Here is a 21,781-nt window from a genome sequence, read left to right as displayed (position 1 = left end):
GCTGCTGGGGACCCCTGCAATATAGCATGCGGCACCCACCTGTTACTACTCCGGAAGCGCTGGAGGGTCTGGCACCCGACCACGGGGACGGAAGATCGTGACGTCACGACTCCGCCCCTGTGTGACCTCACGCCCCGCCCCCTCAATGAAAGTCTATGGGAGGGGTCATGACTGGCATGGAGGTGGTGGGGCGTGACGTCACAAGGGGGCAGAGTCGTGACGTCACGATCTTCCGTCCCCGTGGTCGGGAGCAAGACCGTCCAGCGTTTCCGGAGCAGTAACAGGTGGGTGTTGCATGCTATATTGCGGGGGTCCCCAGTGCGGGACCCCCGCGATCAGACATCTTATCCCCTATCCTTTGGATAGGGGATAAGATGTCTAGGGGTGGAGTACCCCTTTAACTTTGAGACATGAGATGTGTTTCAACCTACTTAAGATTCCCTGTAATCAGTCATAGCTGTGCCCTAATGCAGAGGTCCATGACCAACCAGGACCTCAAGACCCACCAACAGTCCAGGATTTGAATATTTCCCTGTTCTATTTCAATGGAGTAACTTAAAAAGCCTGGAATGTTGGTGGCCTTGAGGACTGGGTTTGGGACCACTGTGACCTAGTGGAACAGAGTAAAAAAACAAACAACACTGAAGAGAATAAATAAGTATCCCCTAACCTGTGGATGTCGATAAGTTCATTTAACTCAGAATATGCCTTTAAATAAAATCCCACTTTAAGCCGCTCTCACGTCACAAATGACATATTCTGTTTTTAATTTTTTTTTTCTTGTTATTAATCACTTAAATTCTATACCTTGTAACCTGATAGATGTCCTCGTATCCTGTCCTGTGATATTCCTGTCCATGTCACATTGGCAAGCATGTGGTCTTCAAGTTTCACTGACACATTAGACGGAGCAGCATTGGGAGCTAGAAGGACATATTTTATACGTATTAAATGTACATATTTCTGGAGCAATATGTTGTTGAAATTGATAAAATGATTCTGATGACTGATCAATATATCAATACTTATATGCCATTTCTAATGCTGCAAAAAGATATTTGTCACCCTTAACCTATATCTCAGCTTGCTATCTGCTCGTGACTAAGATGAAGACCTTGGGATGAGGCCAAGAGAAGTGAGATAAGAAGAGGATGGAAATTGGAAGACAAAATATTTCAAGACAAACAGACGGTGCAGAAGGACAGAGAGATATCCGGAATTTTCTGGTAGAATAGGGGGATGGCAACAAGTGAACTACGGCCAAGAAAGAAATGAATGTTTAATATGCTAATATATACAGAGACACAATACTCAAATAGCCAATCAAAATATAACATGATGATTTTGACGTGATCTCTAACCTCCCCTTTTTAACAGTAGTAAAGAGAGGGGGGCTCACTGACAAATACTAAATCTCGGGGGTGCACCCCAGTGAAAAATACATAGACCAACTACTAAACCAGAGTTTCACTGAGAAAGTAAGAGCGCACTCCTCCAAATTATGTATATTCAAAAATACAAAATACTTTATTGGAACATAAATCACACAGTATTACATATGAAAAGACATTTAAAATCAATTAAAACAGCTCAAGCCTAGCACAACCCTGGAGAAGGGCCATGGACTTCCTCAGGGGTCGCTTTGCGATGGAACGCGTGGGGCTCTGGCGTGACCCCGTCCTGGTCCATCTGATATCCACCTCTGTCCTTGTCTAAGTATCATTGAGCATTTACTACAACTCTGACTTTTTTGTCACTTAGGGGCAGTATAGGTGGTTATGATACATTGCTGGTGCTTATCTTTGTATGGTGTCTTGTCACGATGCCGGCTGGCAGGTAGTGGATCCTCTGTGCCAGAGAGGGATTGGCGTGGACCGTGCTAGTGGACCGGTTCTAAGCCACTACTGGTTTTCACCAGAGCCCGCCGCAAAGCGGGATGGTCTTGCTGCGGCGGTAGTGACCAGGTCGTATCCACTAGCAACGGCTCACCTCTCTGGCTGCTGAAGATAGGCGCGGTACAAGGGAGTAGGCAAAAGCAAGGTCGGACGTAGCAGAAGGTCGGGGCAGGCAGCAAGGATCGTAGTCAGGGGCAACGGCAGAAGGTCTGGAAACACAGGCAAGGAACACACAAGGAACGCTTTCACTGGCACTAAGGCAACAAGATCCGGCAAGGGAGTGCAGGGGAAGTGAGGTGATATAGGGAAGTGCACAGGTGAACACACTAATTGGGACCACTGCGCCAATCAGCGGCGCAGTGGCCCTTTAAATCGCAGAGACCCGGCGCGCGCGCGCCCTAGGGAGCGGGGCCGCGCGCGCCGGGACAGAACAGACGGAGAGCGAGTCAGGTAGGGGAGCCGGGGTGCGCATCGCGAGCGGGCGCTACCCGCATCGCGAATCGCATCCCGGCTGGCAGCGGAATCGCAGCGCCCCGGGTCAGAGGACGTGACCGGAGCGCTGCCGCGGGGAGAGTGAAGCGAGCGCTCCGGGGAGGAGCGGGGACCCGGAGCGCTCGGCGTAACAGTACCCCCCCCCTTGGGTCTCCCCCTCTTCTTAGAGCCTGAGAACCTGAGGAGCAGACTTTTGTCTAGGATGTTGTCCTCAGGTTCCCAGGATCTCTCTTCAGGACCACAACCCTCCCAGTCCACTAAGAAAAATTTTTTTCCTCTGACCTTTTTGGCAGCTAAAATTTCTTTGACCGAGAAGATGTCCGAGGAGCCAGAAACAGGAGTGGGAGGAACAGATTTGGGAGAAAAACGGTTGAGGATGAGTGGTTTGAGAAGAGAGACGTGAAAGGCATTAGGGATACGAAGAGAGGGAGGAAGAAGAAGTTTAGAAGAGACAGGATTAATTTGAGACAAAATTTTGAAAGGACCAAGATAGCGTGGTCCCAACTTGTAGCTAGGGACACGGAAGCGGACATATTTAGCGGAGAGCCATACCTTGTCTCCAGGGGAAAAAACGGGGGGAGCTCTTCTTTTCTTATCCGCGAACTTCTTCATGCGTGAAGAAGCCTGTAAGAGAGAATTTTGGGTCTCTCTCCATATGATGGAAAGGTCACGAGAAATTTCATCCACAGCGGGCAGACCAGAGGGCAAGGGAGTAGGGAGGGGGGGAAGAGGGTGACGGCCGTACACCACAAAAAATGGGGATTTGGAGGAAGACTCAGAGACCCTGAAGTTATACGAGAATTCGGCCCATGGGAGGAGATCTGCCCAGTCATCCTGGCGGGAGGAAACAAAATGTCGCAAATAATCACCCAAGATCTGGTTAATCCTTTCTACTTGTCCATTGGACTGGGGATGATATGCAGAAGAAAAATTTAATTTAATCTTGAGTTGTTTACAGAGAGCCCTCCAGAATTTAGACACGAATTGGACGCCTCTATCCGAGACAATCTGCGTAGGCAACCCGTGAAGACGAAAAATGTGTACAAAAAATTGTTTAGCCAACTGAGGCTGTTCGGGGACAGGCAGAGGATGAAGAAAACCAGCGGGCTTCTGGCGAGGAGTCTTATCCCGGGCACAGATAGTGCAGGCTCGCACAAAGTCCACAACATCCGTCTCCAGAGTCGGCCACCAATAGAAGCGGGAGATGAGTTGCACAGATTTCTTGATACCCGCATGACCTGCGAGATGGGAGGAGTGACCCCATTTGAGGATTCCGAGGCGTTGGCGAGGAGAAACAAAGGTCTTTCCTGGAGGAGTCTGCCTGATGGAGGCAGGAGAAGTGGAGATCAGGCAGTCAGGTGGAATGATGTGTTGCGGAGAGAGTTCAACTTCTGAGGCATCCGAGGAACGAGAGAGAGCATCGGCCCTAATGTTCTTATCGGCAGGACGAAAGTGAATCTCAAAATTAAATCGGGCAAAGAACAGAGACCACCGGGCCTGGCGAGGATTCAGCCGTTGGGCAGACTGGAGGTAGGAGAGGTTCTTGTGGTCGGTGTAGATAATAACAGGAGAACTTGATCCCTCCAGCAGATGCCTCCATTCCTCAAGTGCTAATTTAATGGCTAGAAGCTCTCGATCCCCGATGGAGTAGTTCCTCTCCGCTGGAGAGAAGGTCCTAGAGAAAAAACCACAAGTGATAGCATGCCCGGAAGAATTTTTTTGTAGAAGAACAGCTCCAGCTCCCACTGAGGAGGCATCAACCTCCAATAGGAAGGGTTTGGAAGGGTCAGGTCTGGAGAGGACGGGAGCCGAAGAAAAGGCAGACTTGAGTCGTTTAAAGGCGTCTTCTGCTTGAGGAGGCCAGGACTTGGGATCAGCATTTTTTTGGGTTAAAGCCACGATAGGAGCCACAATGGTAGAAAAATGTGGAATAAATTGCCTGTAATAATTGGCGAACCCCAAAAAGCGTTGGATAGCACGGAGTCCGGAGGGGCGTGGCCAATCTAAGACGGCAGAGAGTTTGTCTGGATCCATCTGTAGTCCCTGGCCAGAGACCAAATATCCTAGAAAAGGAAGAGATTGGCATTCAAACAGACATTTCTCAATTTTGGCATAGAGTTGGTTGTCACGAAGTCTCTGAAGAACCATACGGACATGCTGGCGGTGTTCTTCTAGATTGGCAGAAAAAATTAGGATATCGTCCAGATATACAACAACACAGGAGTATAACAGATCACGAAAAATTTCATTGACAAAGTCTTGGAAGACGGCAGGGGCGTTGCACAGTCCAAAGGGCATGACCAGATACTCAAAGTGTCCATCTCTGGTGTTAAATGCCGTTTTCCACTCGTCCCCCTCTCTGATGCGGATGAGGTTATAGGCGCCTCTTAAGTCCAATTTAGTGAAGATGTGGGCACCTTGGAGGCGATCAAAGAGTTCAGAGATGAGGGGTAAGGGGTAGCGGTTCTTAACCGTGATTTTATTAAGACCGCGGTAGTCAATGCAAGGACGTAGGGAGCCATCTTTTTTGGACACAAAGAAAAATCCGGCTCCGGCAGGAGAGGAGGATTTACGGATAAAGCCCTTTTTTAGATTCTCCTGGACGTATTCGGACATGGCAAGAGTCTCTGGGGCAGAGAGAGGATAAATTCTGCCCCGGGGTGGAGTAGTGCCCGGGAGGAGGTCGATAGGGCAATCATAAGGCCTGTGAGGAGGTAGAGTCTCAGCTTGTTTTTTGCAGAAAACATCCGCGAAGTCCATATAGGCCTTAGGGAGACCGGTTACTGGAGGAACCACAGAGTTACGGCAAGGGTTACTGGGAACCGGTTTTAGACAGTTCTTGGAACAAGAGGACCCCCAACTCTTGATCTCCCCAGTGGACCAATCCAGGGTAGGGGAATGAAGTTGAAGCCAGGGAAGTCCAAGGAGAATTTCCGAGGTGCAATTGGGGAGGACCAAAAGTTCAATCCTCTCATGATGAGATCCGATGCTCATAAGAAGGGGCTCCGTGCGGAAACGTATGGTACAGTCCAATCTTTCATTATTTACACAATTGATGTAGAGGGGTCTGGCGAGACTGGTCACTGGGATGTTGAACCTGTTGACGAGAGAGGCCAAAATAAAATTTCCTGCAGATCCTGAGTCCAAGAAGGCCACTGTAGAGAAGGAGAAGGCAGAGGCAGACATCCGCACAGGCACAGTAAGACGTGGAGAAGCAGAGTAGACATCAAGGACTGTCTCATTATTGTGCGGAGTCAGCGTACGTCTTTCCAGGCGGGGTGGACGGATAGGACAATCTCTTAGGAAGTGTTCGGTACTAGCACAGTACAGGCAGAGGTTCTCCATACGGCGTCGTGTCCTCTCTTGAGGTGTCAGGCGAGACCGGTCGACCTGCATAGCCTCCACGGCGGGAGGCACAGGAACAGATTGCAGGGGACCAGAGGAGAGAGGAGCCGAGGAGGAGAAACGCCTCGTGCGAACAGAGTCCATATCTTGGCGGAGTTCTTGACGCCTTTCGGAAAAACGCATGTCAATGCGAGTGGCTAGGTGAATAAGTTCATGTAGATTAGCAGGAATTTCTCGTGCGGCCAGAACATCTTTAATGTTGCTGGATAGGCCTTTTTTGAAGGTCGCGCAGAGGGCCTCATTATTCCAGGACAATTCTGAAGCAAGAGTACGGAATTGTACGGCATACTCGCCAACGGAAGAATTACCCTGGACCAGGTTCAACAGGGCAGTCTCAGCAGAAGAGGCTCGGGCAGGTTCCTCAAAGACACTTCGGATTTCCGAGAAGAAGGAGTGTACAGAGGCAGTGACGGGGTCATTGCGGTCCCAGAGCGGTGTGGCCCATGACAGGGCTTTTCCGGACAGAAGGCTGACTACGAAAGCCACCTTAGACCTTTCAGTGGGAAACAGGTCCGACATCATCTCCAGATGCAGGGAACATTGGGAAAGAAAGCCACGGCAAAACTTAGAGTCCCCATCAAATTTATCCGGCAAGGATAAGCGTATCCCAGGAGCGGCCACTCGCTGCGGAGGAGGTGCAGGAGCTGGCGGAGGAGATGACTGCTGAAGCTGTGGTAGTAACTGTTGTAGCATAACGGTCAGTTGAGACAGCTGTTGGCCTTGTTGCGCTATCTGTTGTGACTGCTGGGCGACCACCGTGGTGAGGTCAGCGACAACTGGCAGAGGAACTTCAGCGGGATCCATGGCCGGATCTACTGTCACGATGCCGGCTGGCAGGTAGTGGATCCTCTGTGCCAGAGAGGGATTGGCGTGGACCGTGCTAGTGGACCGGTTCTAAGCCACTACTGGTTTTCACCAGAGCCCGCCGCAAAGCGGGATGGTCTTGCTGCGGCGGTAGTGACCAGGTCGTATCCACTAGCAACGGCTCACCTCTCTGGCTGCTGAAGATAGGCGCGGTACAAGGGAGTAGGCAAAAGCAAGGTCGGACGTAGCAGAAGGTCGGGGCAGGCAGCAAGGATCGTAGTCAGGGGCAACGGCAGAAGGTCTGGAAACACAGGCAAGGAACACACAAGGAACGCTTTCACTGGCACTAAGGCAACAAGATCCGGCAAGGGAGTGCAGGGGAAGTGAGGTGATATAGGGAAGTGCACAGGTGAACACACTAATTGGGACCACTGCGCCAATCAGCGGCGCAGTGGCCCTTTAAATCGCAGAGACCCGGCGCGCGCGCGCCCTAGGGAGCGGGGCCGCGCGCGCCGGGACAGAACAGACGGAGAGCGAGTCAGGTAGGGGAGCCGGGGTGCGCATCGCGAGCGGGCGCTACCCGCATCGCGAATCGCATCCCGGCTGGCAGCGGAATCGCAGCGCCCCGGGTCAGAGGACGTGACCGGAGCGCTGCCGCGGGGAGAGTGAAGCGAGCGCTCCGGGGAGGAGCGGGGACCCGGAGCGCTCGGCGTAACATGTCTATTCTTAGTCTGTATACCATAGGACAGGGTCACTTACCTGTGGGAGGGGGTTCATGGACCTTCCCCAGGGTTGTGCTAGGCTCAGTCTTGAGCTGTTTTAATTGATTTTAAATGTCTTTTCATATGTGATACTGTGTAATTTATGTTTCATTAAAGTATTTTGTATTTTTGATTATACATAATTTGGAGGTGTGCGCTCTTACTTTCTCAGTGAAACTCTGTTTAGTAGTTAAAAGGGGTATTCCAGGAAAACATTTTTTTTTATATATCAACTGGATCCAGAAAGTTAAAAAGATTTGTAAATTACTTCTATTAAAAAAATATTAATCCTTTCAGTACTTATGAGCTTCTGAAGTTAAAGTTGTTCTTTTCTGTCTAAGTCCTCTCTGATGACACCTGTCTTGGGAAACGCCCAGTTTAGAAGCAAATCCCCATAGCAAACCTCTTCCAAACTGGGCGTTTCCCAAGACAGGTGTAATCAGAGAGGACTTAGACAGAAAAGAACAACCTTAACTTCAGAAGGTCATAAGTACTGAAAGGAATAATATTTTTTAATAGAAGTAATTTACAAATCTGTTTAACTTTCTGGAGCCTGTTGATATATATATATATATATATATATATATATATATATAAAAAGTTTTTTCCTGGAATACCCCTTTAACCTCCCCTTTTTGTCAAATGTAAAAATGAATGAACTTCCGTGTAAAAAACAGAACTCTTTGGGACAGGTCCCTAGCCAGTACACGGAGAAGGAGTTTTATACCAACATCTTGTCTGGTGTTTATTTCTTGTGTCAACACTCAGCAGTATACAGCAGCAGTCACGCACATTTTAGTTCCTAAACCAGAAGCCATCCATGACTAAACTGGTAAAACTAATCAGATTGTTAATAAATCACACAGATATAAGTAAATGGTAAAAAAAGACCATAACTTATCATCATACAGTATTGAACTAGAGGATGATAAACAAAACCTAAAAGCAAGGCCAGGGGTTCTACAGGGCACTGGGGACACATTTCTTTTGGCATTATTTGAAGGTGAGCATCTGCTCTTACCTTCACTATTTTAGGACAATGGTGGGTGGACAATTGGGTGCATTTGGTGAGCTTGTTCCACTGCAGAAATTATGTTGTAGCAGACTCCCATTGTTTTCAATGGGATTCTACTGCACTGTGCACACAGAGGAATTTCCACTGCGGAAACATCCGCTGCGGAAATCCCAATTATGGCCTCCGCTAAAACAATTGACATTTCAATTCTTTTAGGGAAATCCTCTTGGAAATGCATTAATGTCTATTGAAACAGTACAACCTACAAGCGGTCCTAGTGCCGGCATTTTCTGCGGGCGCCCACTATTTGCGGATCCACTGTGAAGGTAGCCGGAGAGCTTACCTCTGCTTCCTGCTGTCCCAGCTCTGTTATTGATAGAGCCTGGCTGGACCAGGCTTTATCTATCGAGCGCAGAGCACACAGATCAATGTAGTTTTATGGAACTACATTGATCTGTATGAGGAATCTAATTATTCCTCCTAAAAGTCACCTAAGGGAACTAATAAAGTGTAAAAAAAAAAATAAAAAAAAGTTGCATGAAAGTTTAAAAGAACACCCATTAACCCAAAAGTTTGAATCACCCCCCTTTTCCCAAATTCCATATAAAAATATGTAAACATAATAAAAATAAATATATGTGGTATCACCGCATGCATAATTGTCTGAACTATAAAAATATAATGTTAATTAAACTTTCGATGGTGTTTACGTAAAAGTCCAAAATGGCATATTTTTGGTCACTTTACATACCCCAAAAAAATGTATAAAAAGCTATTAAAAAGTATCATCAAAACAAAAATGGTATAAAAAAAACTTTAGATAATGGCACAAAAAAATGAGCCCTCATACAACCCTGTATACGGAAAAATAAGAAACATTATAGGGGTCAGAAGATGACAATTTTAACCATACTAAATTTTGGTGCATGTAGTAATTCTTTTTTTAGGTAGTAAAATAAAAAAAACTAACCTATATAAATTGGGTATCCTTGTAACCGTATGGACCTACAGAATGAAGAAAAGGTGTCATTTTTACCGACAAAGGCACTGCGTAGAATCGGAAGCCCCAAAAATGTAATTTTTTTTCTTCCCAATTTTGCCCCACAAATATATTTTCTGGTTTTGCCTTCGATTTTGTGGTAAAATGATAGATGTCATTAAAGTAAAATTAGTGGCACATAAAACAAGCCCTCATAGGTAGAAAATTAATAGTGTTATGATTTTTAGAAGGTTAGGAGGAAAAAATTAAAGTGTAAAAATGAAAAATGGCCCACTCCTTAAGGGGTTAAATCACGTTTTTATGATAAACATATTTTTCAAGAATTGTTGCTGATGTTTTTGTAAATTTTTTTCATTTTACTATATAATTCTTAATACAGTAATAGTGAAATCTTGCAGTTGTTCTGGTCCTATGGAGTAGTAGATCATTAAAGGGGTATTCCAGGCAAAAACTTTTTTTTATATATCAACTGGCTCCGGAAAGTTAAACAGATTTGTAAATTACTTCTATTAAAAAATCTTAATCCTTCCAATAGTTATTAGCTTCTGAAGTTGAGTTGCTGCTTTCTGTTTAACTGCTTTCTGATGACTCCCGTCCCGGGAGCTGTCCAGCTCCTATGGGGATATTCTCCCATCATGTAAGGGATATTCTCCCATCATGCACAGATCCCGTGACGTGACATCATCATTGAGCAGTTAGACAGAAAACTTCAGAAGCTAATAACTATTGGAAGGATTAAGATTTTTTAATAGAAGTAATTTACAAATCTGTTTAACTTTCCGGAGCCAGTTGATATATAAAAAAAAGTTTTTGCCTGGAATACCCCTTTAAGCTCAGAACAACCACAGTGGATTTTCAGCAGGGATCTCATGCTTTTAACCCCTTAACGACCACAGATGTAAATGTACGTCCTGGTGCGGAGGTACTTCGCGCACCAGGATGTACATTTATGACCTGTACATGACTGTGAGCACCGGAGTGGTGCTCGCATCATGCACTGCAGGTCCCAGCTGCTATCTGCAGCCAGGGACCTACCGCTAATGGCCATTATCCCCTCAGATGCCATGATCAATACAGATCACGGCATCTGTGGCAATGCGCATGTTTAAATGGATAATTGTATCGTCTGCAGCGTTGCCGCAGGAATCCGATCATCTAAAATGGCTCCAGGGGTCTTCTACTCTGGTCTGAGATTGGGCAGACCAGAGCAGAAGATCGCCTATAACACTGATCAGTGCTATGCCCTATGCACAGCACTGAACAGTACTAGCAATCAAATGATTGCTATAAATCAAGGGTCACAAACTCGCGGCCCTTGGAACGAAATTTTGCGGCCCACTGCACAGTGGCGTAGCAAGAGGGGGGGGGGGGGGGTGTCATGTACTCTAGCATGGTGGAGTAGAAGCTGTAAGCTCCCGCTCCTCCATTCACTAACCTTCCTCCCACGTTATGAGTACACAGCGTGTGAGCCGAGGGGACGTCATCCACGGCTGCCTGGCACAATGATGTCACATAATCGCGCCAGCACCTGGAGATCACGTTCCCGTGGCTCGCATACTGCAACTAAGACGAGTATGCTCAGGGCCCAGGGGGCACTAAATCATACAGGAGGGGGAGGGGGATTTAAAAACTTGGAGGGGAGGGGGGGGGGGGGCAGAGAAAAGGGAACATTTAATGTGAGGGGCAAAGCACAGGGGGCATTATTTGTGAAGAGCACATGACAAGTGGGGCCCCCTGTGCTGTGCTCCTCACATATAATGCCCACTGTGCTGTGCCCCTCACATATAATGCCCCCTGAGGGGCACATGATGGGGGCATTATATGTGAGGGGCACATGATGGGGGCATTATATGTGAGGGGCACATGATGGGGGCATTATATGTGAGGAGCGCATGATGGGGGCATTATATGTGGGGGCGCATGATGGGGGCATTATATATGAGGGGCGCATGATGGGGGCATTATATGGGAGGGGCGCATGATGGGGGCATTATATATGAGGGTGAGGCCCAGCCTCACCCAGCCTCTACCTCCAGTGGCCCCCAGATAATTTGAGTTTAAGTCCCCTGCTATAAATAGTCCCCTATGGGGATATAAAAAGTGTAAAAAATAAGTTAATAAAAGTAAAAAAGTGAAAAAAAATTGAAAAATCCCCTTCCTCAACTCAATAAAAATGTAAATTGTCCCTTTTTCCCATTTTACCCCCAAAAAGCGTAAGCATTTCATGTGTGAAGCTAGAGTTATACCAAATAAATTTAGTTATTAATTCACATCCACAACATGTCTACTTTATGCTGGCAACGTTAAACAACACAATGCAACTCCAAGTCAATCACACTTCTGTGAAATCACACTGTCCACTCAGGAAGCAACACTGATTGACAATCAATTTAACATGCTGTTGTGCAAATGGAACAGACAACAGGTGGAAATTATAGGCAATTAGCAAGACACCCCCAATAAAGGAGTGGTTCTGCAGGTGGTGACTACAGATCATTTCTCAGTTCCTGGCTGATGTTTTGGTCACTTTGAATGCTGGCGGTGCTTTCACTCTAGTGGTAGCATGATACGGAGTCTACAACCTATACAAGTGGCTCAGGTAGTGCAGCTCATCCAGGATGGCACATCAATGCGAGCTGTGGCAAGAAGGTTTGCTGTGTCTGTAAGCGTAGTGCCCAGAGCATGGAGGCGCTACCAGGAGACAGGCCAGTACATCAGGAGACGTGGAGGAGGACGTAGAAGGGCAATAACCCAGGAGCATGACCGCTACCTCCGCATTTGTGCAAGGAGGAGCACTGATAGAGCCCTGCAAAATGACCTCCAGCAGGCCACAAAAGTTCACTTGGGTATAGGCCGAGGGGGGCGTTTTCAGCATGAAAAATCGCGCTGAAAAACTCGGCTTATACTCGAGTATATACGGTATATATATATATATATATATATATATATATATATATATATATATATATATATATATATATATATATATATTTTCTTATTTTTTTATTTACTGTATACAAAAAAAAATCAATTTTACTTCTGTACAACAGCTTCCACTAGGGGGAGCTGTTGTACAACTAAACAGCTCATTTACCAATGAGAAAAAAAAAAATAAATATATATATATATATATATATTTATATATATGACTGCACTAGCTTCACCCGGTAGTGAAGCATGCAGGAGGGCACTGCGTCGGGAGCTCGGGATGGGTAAAGGACACCGGGGAAGGGGGACAGGTTAGGGACACTAGAGACATTTAGCAGAGCAGTGTGTGTCCTGATCCCCGTAATCGGGACACACACACCGCTCTGCTCAGGATTTTCATGTGCGAAACACTGCCATCGGCTAGTCAGATTTGACTAGCTGATAAGAGCGATCGCGGTGAGGGGGGACGAAAGCCCCCTAGGTCAAGATGGCTGGCTATTATCTTACCGGGCCACCATCTTACCGGGCACGGCGGGATGTCGCGAGTAGCGGCCAGTATCTGCATGACATGTAGGTCATAGGTCGGGAAGGGGTTGTAGAACACCTTTTCCCCCAAAAAGCAAAATAAAACAAAATAAATAAAAAAAATACAACCATTTTTAAGATTTCTACACTAGCAAAGAGCTGGTGTGAAATTTTTGATGTACAATGGACTCTCACCCCTTTGAAAATATCATGTAAAACATGACATTTACATAACCACGACCACTTTTGAAAACTGGTGTGACTAGTGTAAAACTTGGATCATTCTCATGTAAAACACTTTGAATATCTGATGGAAACTTTTTTTGCCGCAAAATGTGAAATTTTTGATGTGAAGAGTTTTTAATTTGACCCATGTAGTGTATATACAGCTTATTTTACACTGCATATTTCTGAGCTAGTAAAGTTTATGGGAGTAATAATAACCACCCATAGACTTTGCCAGCACTGAAATACGCTGCGAGAAATACGCAGAATATATGCTATGTGTGACCCTACCCTAAAGCACAAGCCACAGAAAAATCTTTTATGCAAATTTTCTTGCAAAATGGCTGAGGATTTGCATCAATATCGGCAAAAGAATAATTCAAGAAATGTCATTAAAGGGGTAAATTGAAGCAGTCATGTTTTAGATGTAGAATTCACGGATAAAGGGGTACTCCACTGCCCCAGCGTGGGTGCGGGCTGCGGGGGTCATGATGTCAAGCTCACGCCCCTCTTGACACCACACCACGCCCCCTCAATGCAAGTCTATGGGAGGGGGCGTGGCAAGCCACGCCCCCTCCCATAGACTTGCATTGAGTGGAGTGGTGTGATGTCAAGAGGGGCGTGAGCGTGACATCTCTACATGCGTGGCCGTAACGCCACGACCCCCGCACCCAGCGTTTGGAACAAAATGTCCCGAACGCTGGGACAGTGGAGTACCCCTTTAACCGTGAACACTACATCTAAAACATGACAGCTTCAATTTCCATGAAAAAAAAATGAATTGACTCAATACAAGTGACAGTACTCAATAACCTAACAAACCTATAGTAACGATACTCACTGTCTTCTCCTGAGTAAACAGTGTGAACCTCCGGGTCAGGACCATCTCCAATATTATTGATTGCTTGGACCCTGATCTCATATGGAACAAAGGCTGGCGTGTTCTTTATCGTAAATTGTGGACGTTTCACTTTTTTATGATGCCATTCTGTCTCCACATCCTGTAAACGCCAGCTGAATCTGTACTCCAATCCGGGACCATTTTCTTCATCTAAATTCAGGGGCTGAAACAGATAATAAAACTAAGCACCATGAAGCCTGGAGTAGATACTGGGCGATGTAATAGAGAAACATCTTCATCACTTCAGTAAACAGTAATATTTGTTTCAGGTAACAACGGGGGAATTTATCATTCCGCAACAAAGTCCAGGAATATAGCGATATAGCGCTGACTACTAATGTGCTTGAAACCTCTCTGGCTGGATTAACTGCACAGGATAGCATTGACCAGACGGTAAATATCTCGGAAAGAAAAAAGGAATCCGTCTGCACTATGTCATAAATAAAATCCAATATTCTTTATTTATTTCCTGGGACTAAAGCAGCACATAAGACTGCATCCACACTAGACGCATTTCGAGAAAGTGCTTTTTAATACAGCATAATAGCCTCTATCAGATGATTTAAATGGGAACTATCATTAAAGCAAATTTTTGCTATTGCACTCCTTATGGTAAATAAAAAATCTTTTTTTTTTAAAGTTTTCTATGTTTTGTTTGTGTTTAATAAAGCTTCCACTAGGTGTCTCCCTACTTGTCCAGAGCACATTTCCCTCCAATCTCTTGCACAGACTTTGGACTCCTGCTGGCCTGGCAGAAGTCCAAAATCAGGAAATGTAGTCTGGAGTGCTGAGGGTGTGTGTGTGTGCAGGGTTAGCCAATCATAGCTCATCTCACACACTAAACTGCTGTGGGCTGTGTGAAAGCAAAGTGAGGGAGGAAATTCTCCCCTGTATGGCTTCAGATGATGTCACACCTGCTGGGTAACGCCCCTTCCCAGTCTGTGAATCTGACTGAGACTGAGCGCAAAATACAGAGCAATATCAAGGTAGAAAACTAACAAATAAAAATAAAGGCAGGGGGTGGTATATCCTGATGGGGGCAGTGAACTGGGAGGATTATAACATTTTACAAGATCATGAAAGGTAATCTTTGAAGAACACATCATCTCCGGTGGATTTTAAATTCTTTGTATGGTCTGATGGGGGTTATTTACTGTTTTACCCTGTGAAAGAAATTATAAATATTGGCTTTTATTTAGTGAATTCCTTATCATTATCTGCACTAGGGACAGATTATGAAAAGTAAAAAAAAAATCTGTGCATCCTCCTCTTTGTGGCAAAACAAAATTCCACTTTTTGAGCTTTACACCTTGCTCGCCAAGTGAGCAGAGCTTGGCATAAAGTAGGCCTGAATATATGCTACGGAGGTAGATTAAATTGCAACCGAAATCTATGCCAGATGTGAACTAGTGTAGATTTCAAATACATAGTGATAACATATTGGTGGTATCAGGTTCAAAACATTTGATTGATCACATCCATTTATATAAAGATCATCATAAACATTTTACAGAAAAATGTGGCTTGGTTATACGGTAAATTCAATTCTGTCCTAAAATGTGCTAAGAAATCCTTCCTAAAAATAGATTTTGATGCAGATCTAACATGCAGATTTTAAACTTGGAGAAATGTGACATGTTACTTTTTTCCTCTACTAAAAATATGTGATACAGTTTTAAAAAACTGCACAGATTTTTGTTGAGCGTTGTACAGGCATCCATGCTGACTTGGTCATGGACTCTGCATGTTCAGACATTTCTGCATAAAACTCCATCTCTCACTGACTTCAATTAGAATATGTGGCAAGTTATGTACTGTTTCCGCACCTCCCATCTCACTGTCATTTCATCTGGACGATCAGCTTCAACAAACACAGTATGCGGATTAACGTCTGGAGCTAAAAACACAACAAAAAATCCATTTAGCTGTATCTATTTTTTCATGTATGAGTAACAAAATAATAAATACTTTTTACGTTTAGAAACAGCATATAATTATCTATTGACCTATATTATCTATTGACCTATACTATCTATATAATACAAATCTACTGACCAATACTATCTATACTATACAAATCTACTGACCTATACTATCTATACTATACAAATCTACTGACCTATACTATCTATACTATACAAATCTACTGACCTATACTATCTATATTATACAAATGTATTGACCAATACTATCTATACTATACAAATCTACTGACCTATACTATCTATATTATACAAATGTATTGACCAATACTATCTATACTATACAAATCTACTGACCTATACTATCTATATTATACAAATCTATATTATACTAATCTATTGACCTATACTATCTATATTATACAAATCTACTGACCAATACTATCTATATAATACAAATATACTGACCTATACTATCTACCGTATACTGTACAAATCTACTGACCTATACTATCTATATTATACTTATGTATTGACCAATACTATCTATATTATACAAATCTACTGACCTATACTATCTATATTATACTTATGTATTGACCTATACTTTCTATATTATACAAATCTACTGACCTATATTATCTATATTATACAAATCTACTGACCTATACTATCTATATTATACAAATCTACTGACCTATACTATCTATATTATACAAATCTACTGACCTATACTATCTATATTATACAAATCTACTGACCAATACTATCCAAATTTAATGTACAAAGTGTATAACCAATCCTCAAGGATTCTACCCCGAAAGGTACATAATGATATTTGAATAAAATAACATAGGATGCTATAAGTATAAGATTTTATTGAATGCAAATATAAAATTTGTAAAAATAATAAAAATGCACTAACAATCCTCTGGCATATAATATAACAGGATGAAGAAAAACACTGGGCCCAAGTGGTAACACCCCCCCTATACGTAAAAATCAAAAATATAAAATAATGTCCAGCACTCTGGTGACCTTGTTATATGTATAACAAGGTCACCAGAGTGCTGGACATTATTTTATATTTTTGATTTTTATGTATAGGGGGTGTGTTACCACTTGGGCCCAGTGTTTTTCTTCATCCTGTTATATTATATGCCAGAGGATTTATAGTGCATTTTTATTATTTTTACAAATTTTATATTTGCATTCAATAAAATCTTATACTTATAGCATCCTATGTTATTTTATTCAAATATCATTAAGTACCTTTCGGGGTAGAATCCTTGATGATTGGTTATACACTTTGTACATTATTTTTCATAATTCCGGCCGTTGGGTTTCAGCTTATAACCAATTATATACTTGGATTGTGTTTTGTGAGCTGCACACATTTCTATATTTTTACTATCCAAATTTATATTATACAAATCTACTGACCAATACTATCCAAATCTATATTATACAAATCTACTGAACAATATAATCTATACTATACAAATCTACTGACCTATACTATCTATATTATACAAATCTACTGACCTATACTTTCTATATTATACAAATCTACTGACCTATACTATCTATATTATACAAATCTACTGGTCTATACTATCTATACTATACAAATCTACTGACCATTACTATCTATATTATGCAAATCTACTGGTCTATACTATCCAAATCTATATTATACAAATCTACTGACCTATACTATCTATATTATACAAATCTACTGGTCTATACTATCTATACTATACAAATCTACTGACCATTACTATCTATATTATGCAAATCTACTGGTCTATACTATCCAAATCTATATTATACAAATCTACTGACCTATACTATCTATACTATACAAATCTACTGACCAATACTATCTATATTATACAAATATACTGACCAATACTATCTATACTATGCAAATCTACTGACCTATACTATGTACATTATACAAATCTACTGACCTATATTATCTATATTATACAAATCTACTGACCAATACTATCTATACTATACAAATCTACTGACCTATATTATCTATATTATACAAATCTACTGACCTATATTATCTATATTATACAAATCTACTGACCAATACTATCTATACTATACAAATCTACTGACCTATATTATCTATATTATACAAATCTACTGACCTATATTATCTATATTATACAAATCTACTGACCAATACTATCTATACTATACAAATCTACTGACCTATATTATCTATACTATACAAATCTACTGACCTATACTATCTATATTGTACAAATCTACTGACCAATACTATCCAAATCTATATTATACAAATCTACTGAACAATATAATCTATACTATACAAATCTACTGACCTATACTATCTATATTATACAAATCTACTGACCTATACTTTCTATATTATACAAATCTACTGACCTATACTATCTATATTATACAAATCTACTGACCTATACTATCTATACTATACAAATCTACTGACGAATACTATCTATATTATACAAATCTACTGACCTATACTATCTATATTATACAAATCTACTGGTCTATACTATCTATACTATACAAATCTACTGACCAATACTATCTATATTATGCAAATCTACTGGTCTATACTATCCAAATCTATATTATACAAATCTACTGACCAATACTATCTATATTATGCAAATCTACTGGTCTATACTATCCAAATCTATATTATACAAATCTACTGACCAATACTATCTATATTATACAAATCTACTGACCTATACTATCTATACTATACAAATCTACTGACCAATACTATCTATATTATACAAATATACTGACCAATACTATCTATACTATGCAAATCTACTGACCTATACTATGTACATTATACAAATCTACTGACCTATATTATCTATATTATACAAATCTACTGACCAATACTATCTATACTATACAAATCTACTGACCTATATTATCTATATTATACAAATCTACTGACCTATATTATCTATATTATACAAATCTACTGACCAATACTATCTATACTATACAAATCTACTGACCTATATTATCTATACTATACAAATCTACTGACCTATACTATCTATATTATACAAATCTACTGACCAATACTATCCAAATCTATATTATACAAATCTACTGAACAATACTATCTATACTATACAAATCTACTGACCTATACTATCTATATTATACAAATCTACTGACCTATACTATCTATATTATACAAATCTACTGGTCTATACTATCTATATTATACAAATCTACTGACCAATACTATCCAAATCTATATTATACAAATCTACTGAACAATACTATCTATACTATACAAATCTACTGACCTATGCTATCTATATTAAACAAATCTACTGACCTATACTTTCTATATTATACAAATCTACTGACCAATACTATCCAAATCTATATTATACAAATCTACTGACCAATACTATCTATACTATACAAATCTACTGACCTATACTATCTATATTATACAAATCTACTGACCTATACTATCCAAATCTATATTATACAAATCTGCTGACCAATACTATCTATATTATACAAATCTACTGACCTATACTTTCTATATTATACAAATCTACTGACCTATACTATCTACCGTATACTATACAAATCTACTGGCCTATACTACAACATTAATTGCACAAATGGCCATACCGATATAGTTTAGTCATATCAAGTTCAGGCATTTTAATGTTCTGCCTGACTAAAGGAGTATTTAAGTGTTATATACTGTATATACAGCTCAATCATTGTATTTTATTTTTTTGCTTATATAGTGCAGCATAAGCTATTATTAGAGAATAATGTGGCAGGGCTCTTAAATCCTACTTGCTCTCTAACATTTATTCCTAATGCTCCCTGCATGTCCCATGATGCCTCTGGTTTTGCAGAGAGAGGGGGTGGAGTCATAACTCTGCAGTTTACCTAATCAGACCAGCATCTCTCCGTCCTGCATGGAGCGGTGCATTCGTCACGATCTCTATGCATTGTCTATGAGAACGACGGAGATACCCAAGTACAGCACTCACAGAGACAATAAAAGGAATGTGTTCCCACCTTACCACTTCATGTAGCAACATTCCGTTCTGGAGATCACAGAGGGGGTCCCAGTTGTCAGATCCATGCAAACAGACACTTATCCCATATCCTGGGGATATGTTTTTAAGTGCTGGAATTCCAATTCCAATATGGCCAGTATTCCAAGTTATATGAGGTTTGAACTTTTCTGACTATTGACTGCAAATGGAAACCCTGTGGGCTACACCATTTACATTACTCACATTAAAGGTAATGGGAGTTATGTAAATTGCGTAACTTTTCCGCTTCGGCTGCTTACACCTTTCACGACCATCACCGACCACTGAAATCGAGCCGGAGGAGCCAGAAAAGCAAGAAGAAAGGAGATAGGACAACCCCTCTAATGAACGGGCCTGTAGTATAGACATCATCAAATAAACCATTAGAACATGTATCAAATGAAAAACTAAGCTCAACTTTATTTGTATCTCCCATTCATAATACTCATACAAACTACTATGCAGTTCTATAATCTCCTGAATGTTAAGCAGTAAGATGCAAAGAACTGTATGATCTTACTACGTCTTCTACACATTACCTGCAGGTGGCGTGCTGTAATTTTCTGAGACAAGACTTGAAGGACTGCTCCCGATTCCATTCACAGCTAAGACACGGAACTGGTAGATAGAATTAGGAATGAGCTGCACAGAAACAGAGGTGACATTTCTGGGCACCCTATCCACATCTTCCCATTCTCCGGTTTCACCGTTGCTTTTTATGTACTGGACGATAAATTCTAAAAAGATAACAAGAACTTGAAAACCATGAAAATTTTCTAAGCATATGCAAATGTATTATTATCCATCCTTCAGCTTTCAAATTTCTCATACGTGGTTCTGTTATTATTACGTCTTTATGCATGCTTTAAATGGGTACTCCACTGGCCAGCGTTCGGAAGTAAATGTTCCGAACGCTGTTTTTGCACTGTGGGGTCGGTCACGCCCCTCGTGGCATCACGGCCACGTCCCCTCAATGCAAGTCTATGGGAGGGGGCGTGACGGCCATCACGCCCCCTCCCATAGACTTGCATTGAGGGGGCTTGGCCGGGATGGGTCACAAGGGGAGTAGCCAACCCCAGTAGCGCAAAAACAGCGTTCGGAACATTAACTTCTGAACGCTGGCCAGTGGAGTACCCCTTTAAATGGAGCAACAATGTGTGTGCAAGACTGTTGCTCTATTAACAAAGGAGGAAGATAAGTAGGTACTTTATATCAGTAGGTGTTTTATCGAAACAAATAAATACTACATTAATAATACAATTTACCTACCGGATATAGGGCTGTTGTGACTGTCACCTGGTGTCCAGGACAATACAACACTACGGTCCTGCTTTTCCAAAAGCTGTACACTTTCAGGAGGCATTGGAACATCTGTGAATAAAGAAACTCTTTAACAAATAGGAATAATATGAATTGATGTAAATGGTGTACACATAGGGGGAGATTTATCAAAACCACTGCAAAGGAAAAGTTGCCCAGTTGCCCATAGCAACCAATCAGATCGCTTCTTTCATTTTTCACAAGGCCACTGCAAAATGAAAGAAGTGATCTGATTGGTTGCTATGGGCAACTGGACAACTTTTCCTTTGCACGGGTTTTGATAAATCTCCCCCATAGACACTATAATATTGCATGCAAAGTTTACCAGTACCAGTTTACCAAGATGCAGTGTAATATCCCATAGCAGTAAAAAATAGGGCCACATAAAGGTACATGTAAGGCCTATAACAGATTACAGTCACCATATATTATATTTCTACAACACATATCCATATTATTGGCATGTGCATAAGACCTTA

General features: G+C 41.9%; 1 protein-coding gene across 1 annotated transcript in view; it reads right to left on the bottom strand.

Moving 5' to 3' along the window:
- Window positions 1–21,781, bottom strand: part of CHL1 (cell adhesion molecule L1 like) — a 186,720-nt gene that overhangs the window by 28,408 nt on the left and 136,531 nt on the right. The window contains exons 15-19 of the mRNA XM_056524135.1: window positions 21,252–21,353; window positions 20,522–20,719; window positions 15,778–15,848; window positions 13,892–14,114; window positions 808–923 (exon numbers count right to left, since the gene is read on the bottom strand). Coding sequence (XP_056380110.1) covers window positions 808–923; window positions 13,892–14,114; window positions 15,778–15,848; window positions 20,522–20,719; window positions 21,252–21,353 — 710 coding nt within the window. The remainder of the gene's footprint in view (window positions 1–807; window positions 924–13,891; window positions 14,115–15,777; window positions 15,849–20,521; window positions 20,720–21,251; window positions 21,354–21,781) is intronic.

This window comes from Hyla sarda, chromosome 6 (genome assembly GCF_029499605.1).
Source record: "Hyla sarda isolate aHylSar1 chromosome 6, aHylSar1.hap1, whole genome shotgun sequence".
In the NCBI taxonomy this organism is placed as follows: domain Eukaryota; kingdom Metazoa; phylum Chordata; class Amphibia; order Anura; family Hylidae; genus Hyla; species Hyla sarda.
The sequence above is the reverse complement of the archived record's forward strand: the minus strand, read 5'-3'. Positions and strand labels throughout refer to the sequence as shown.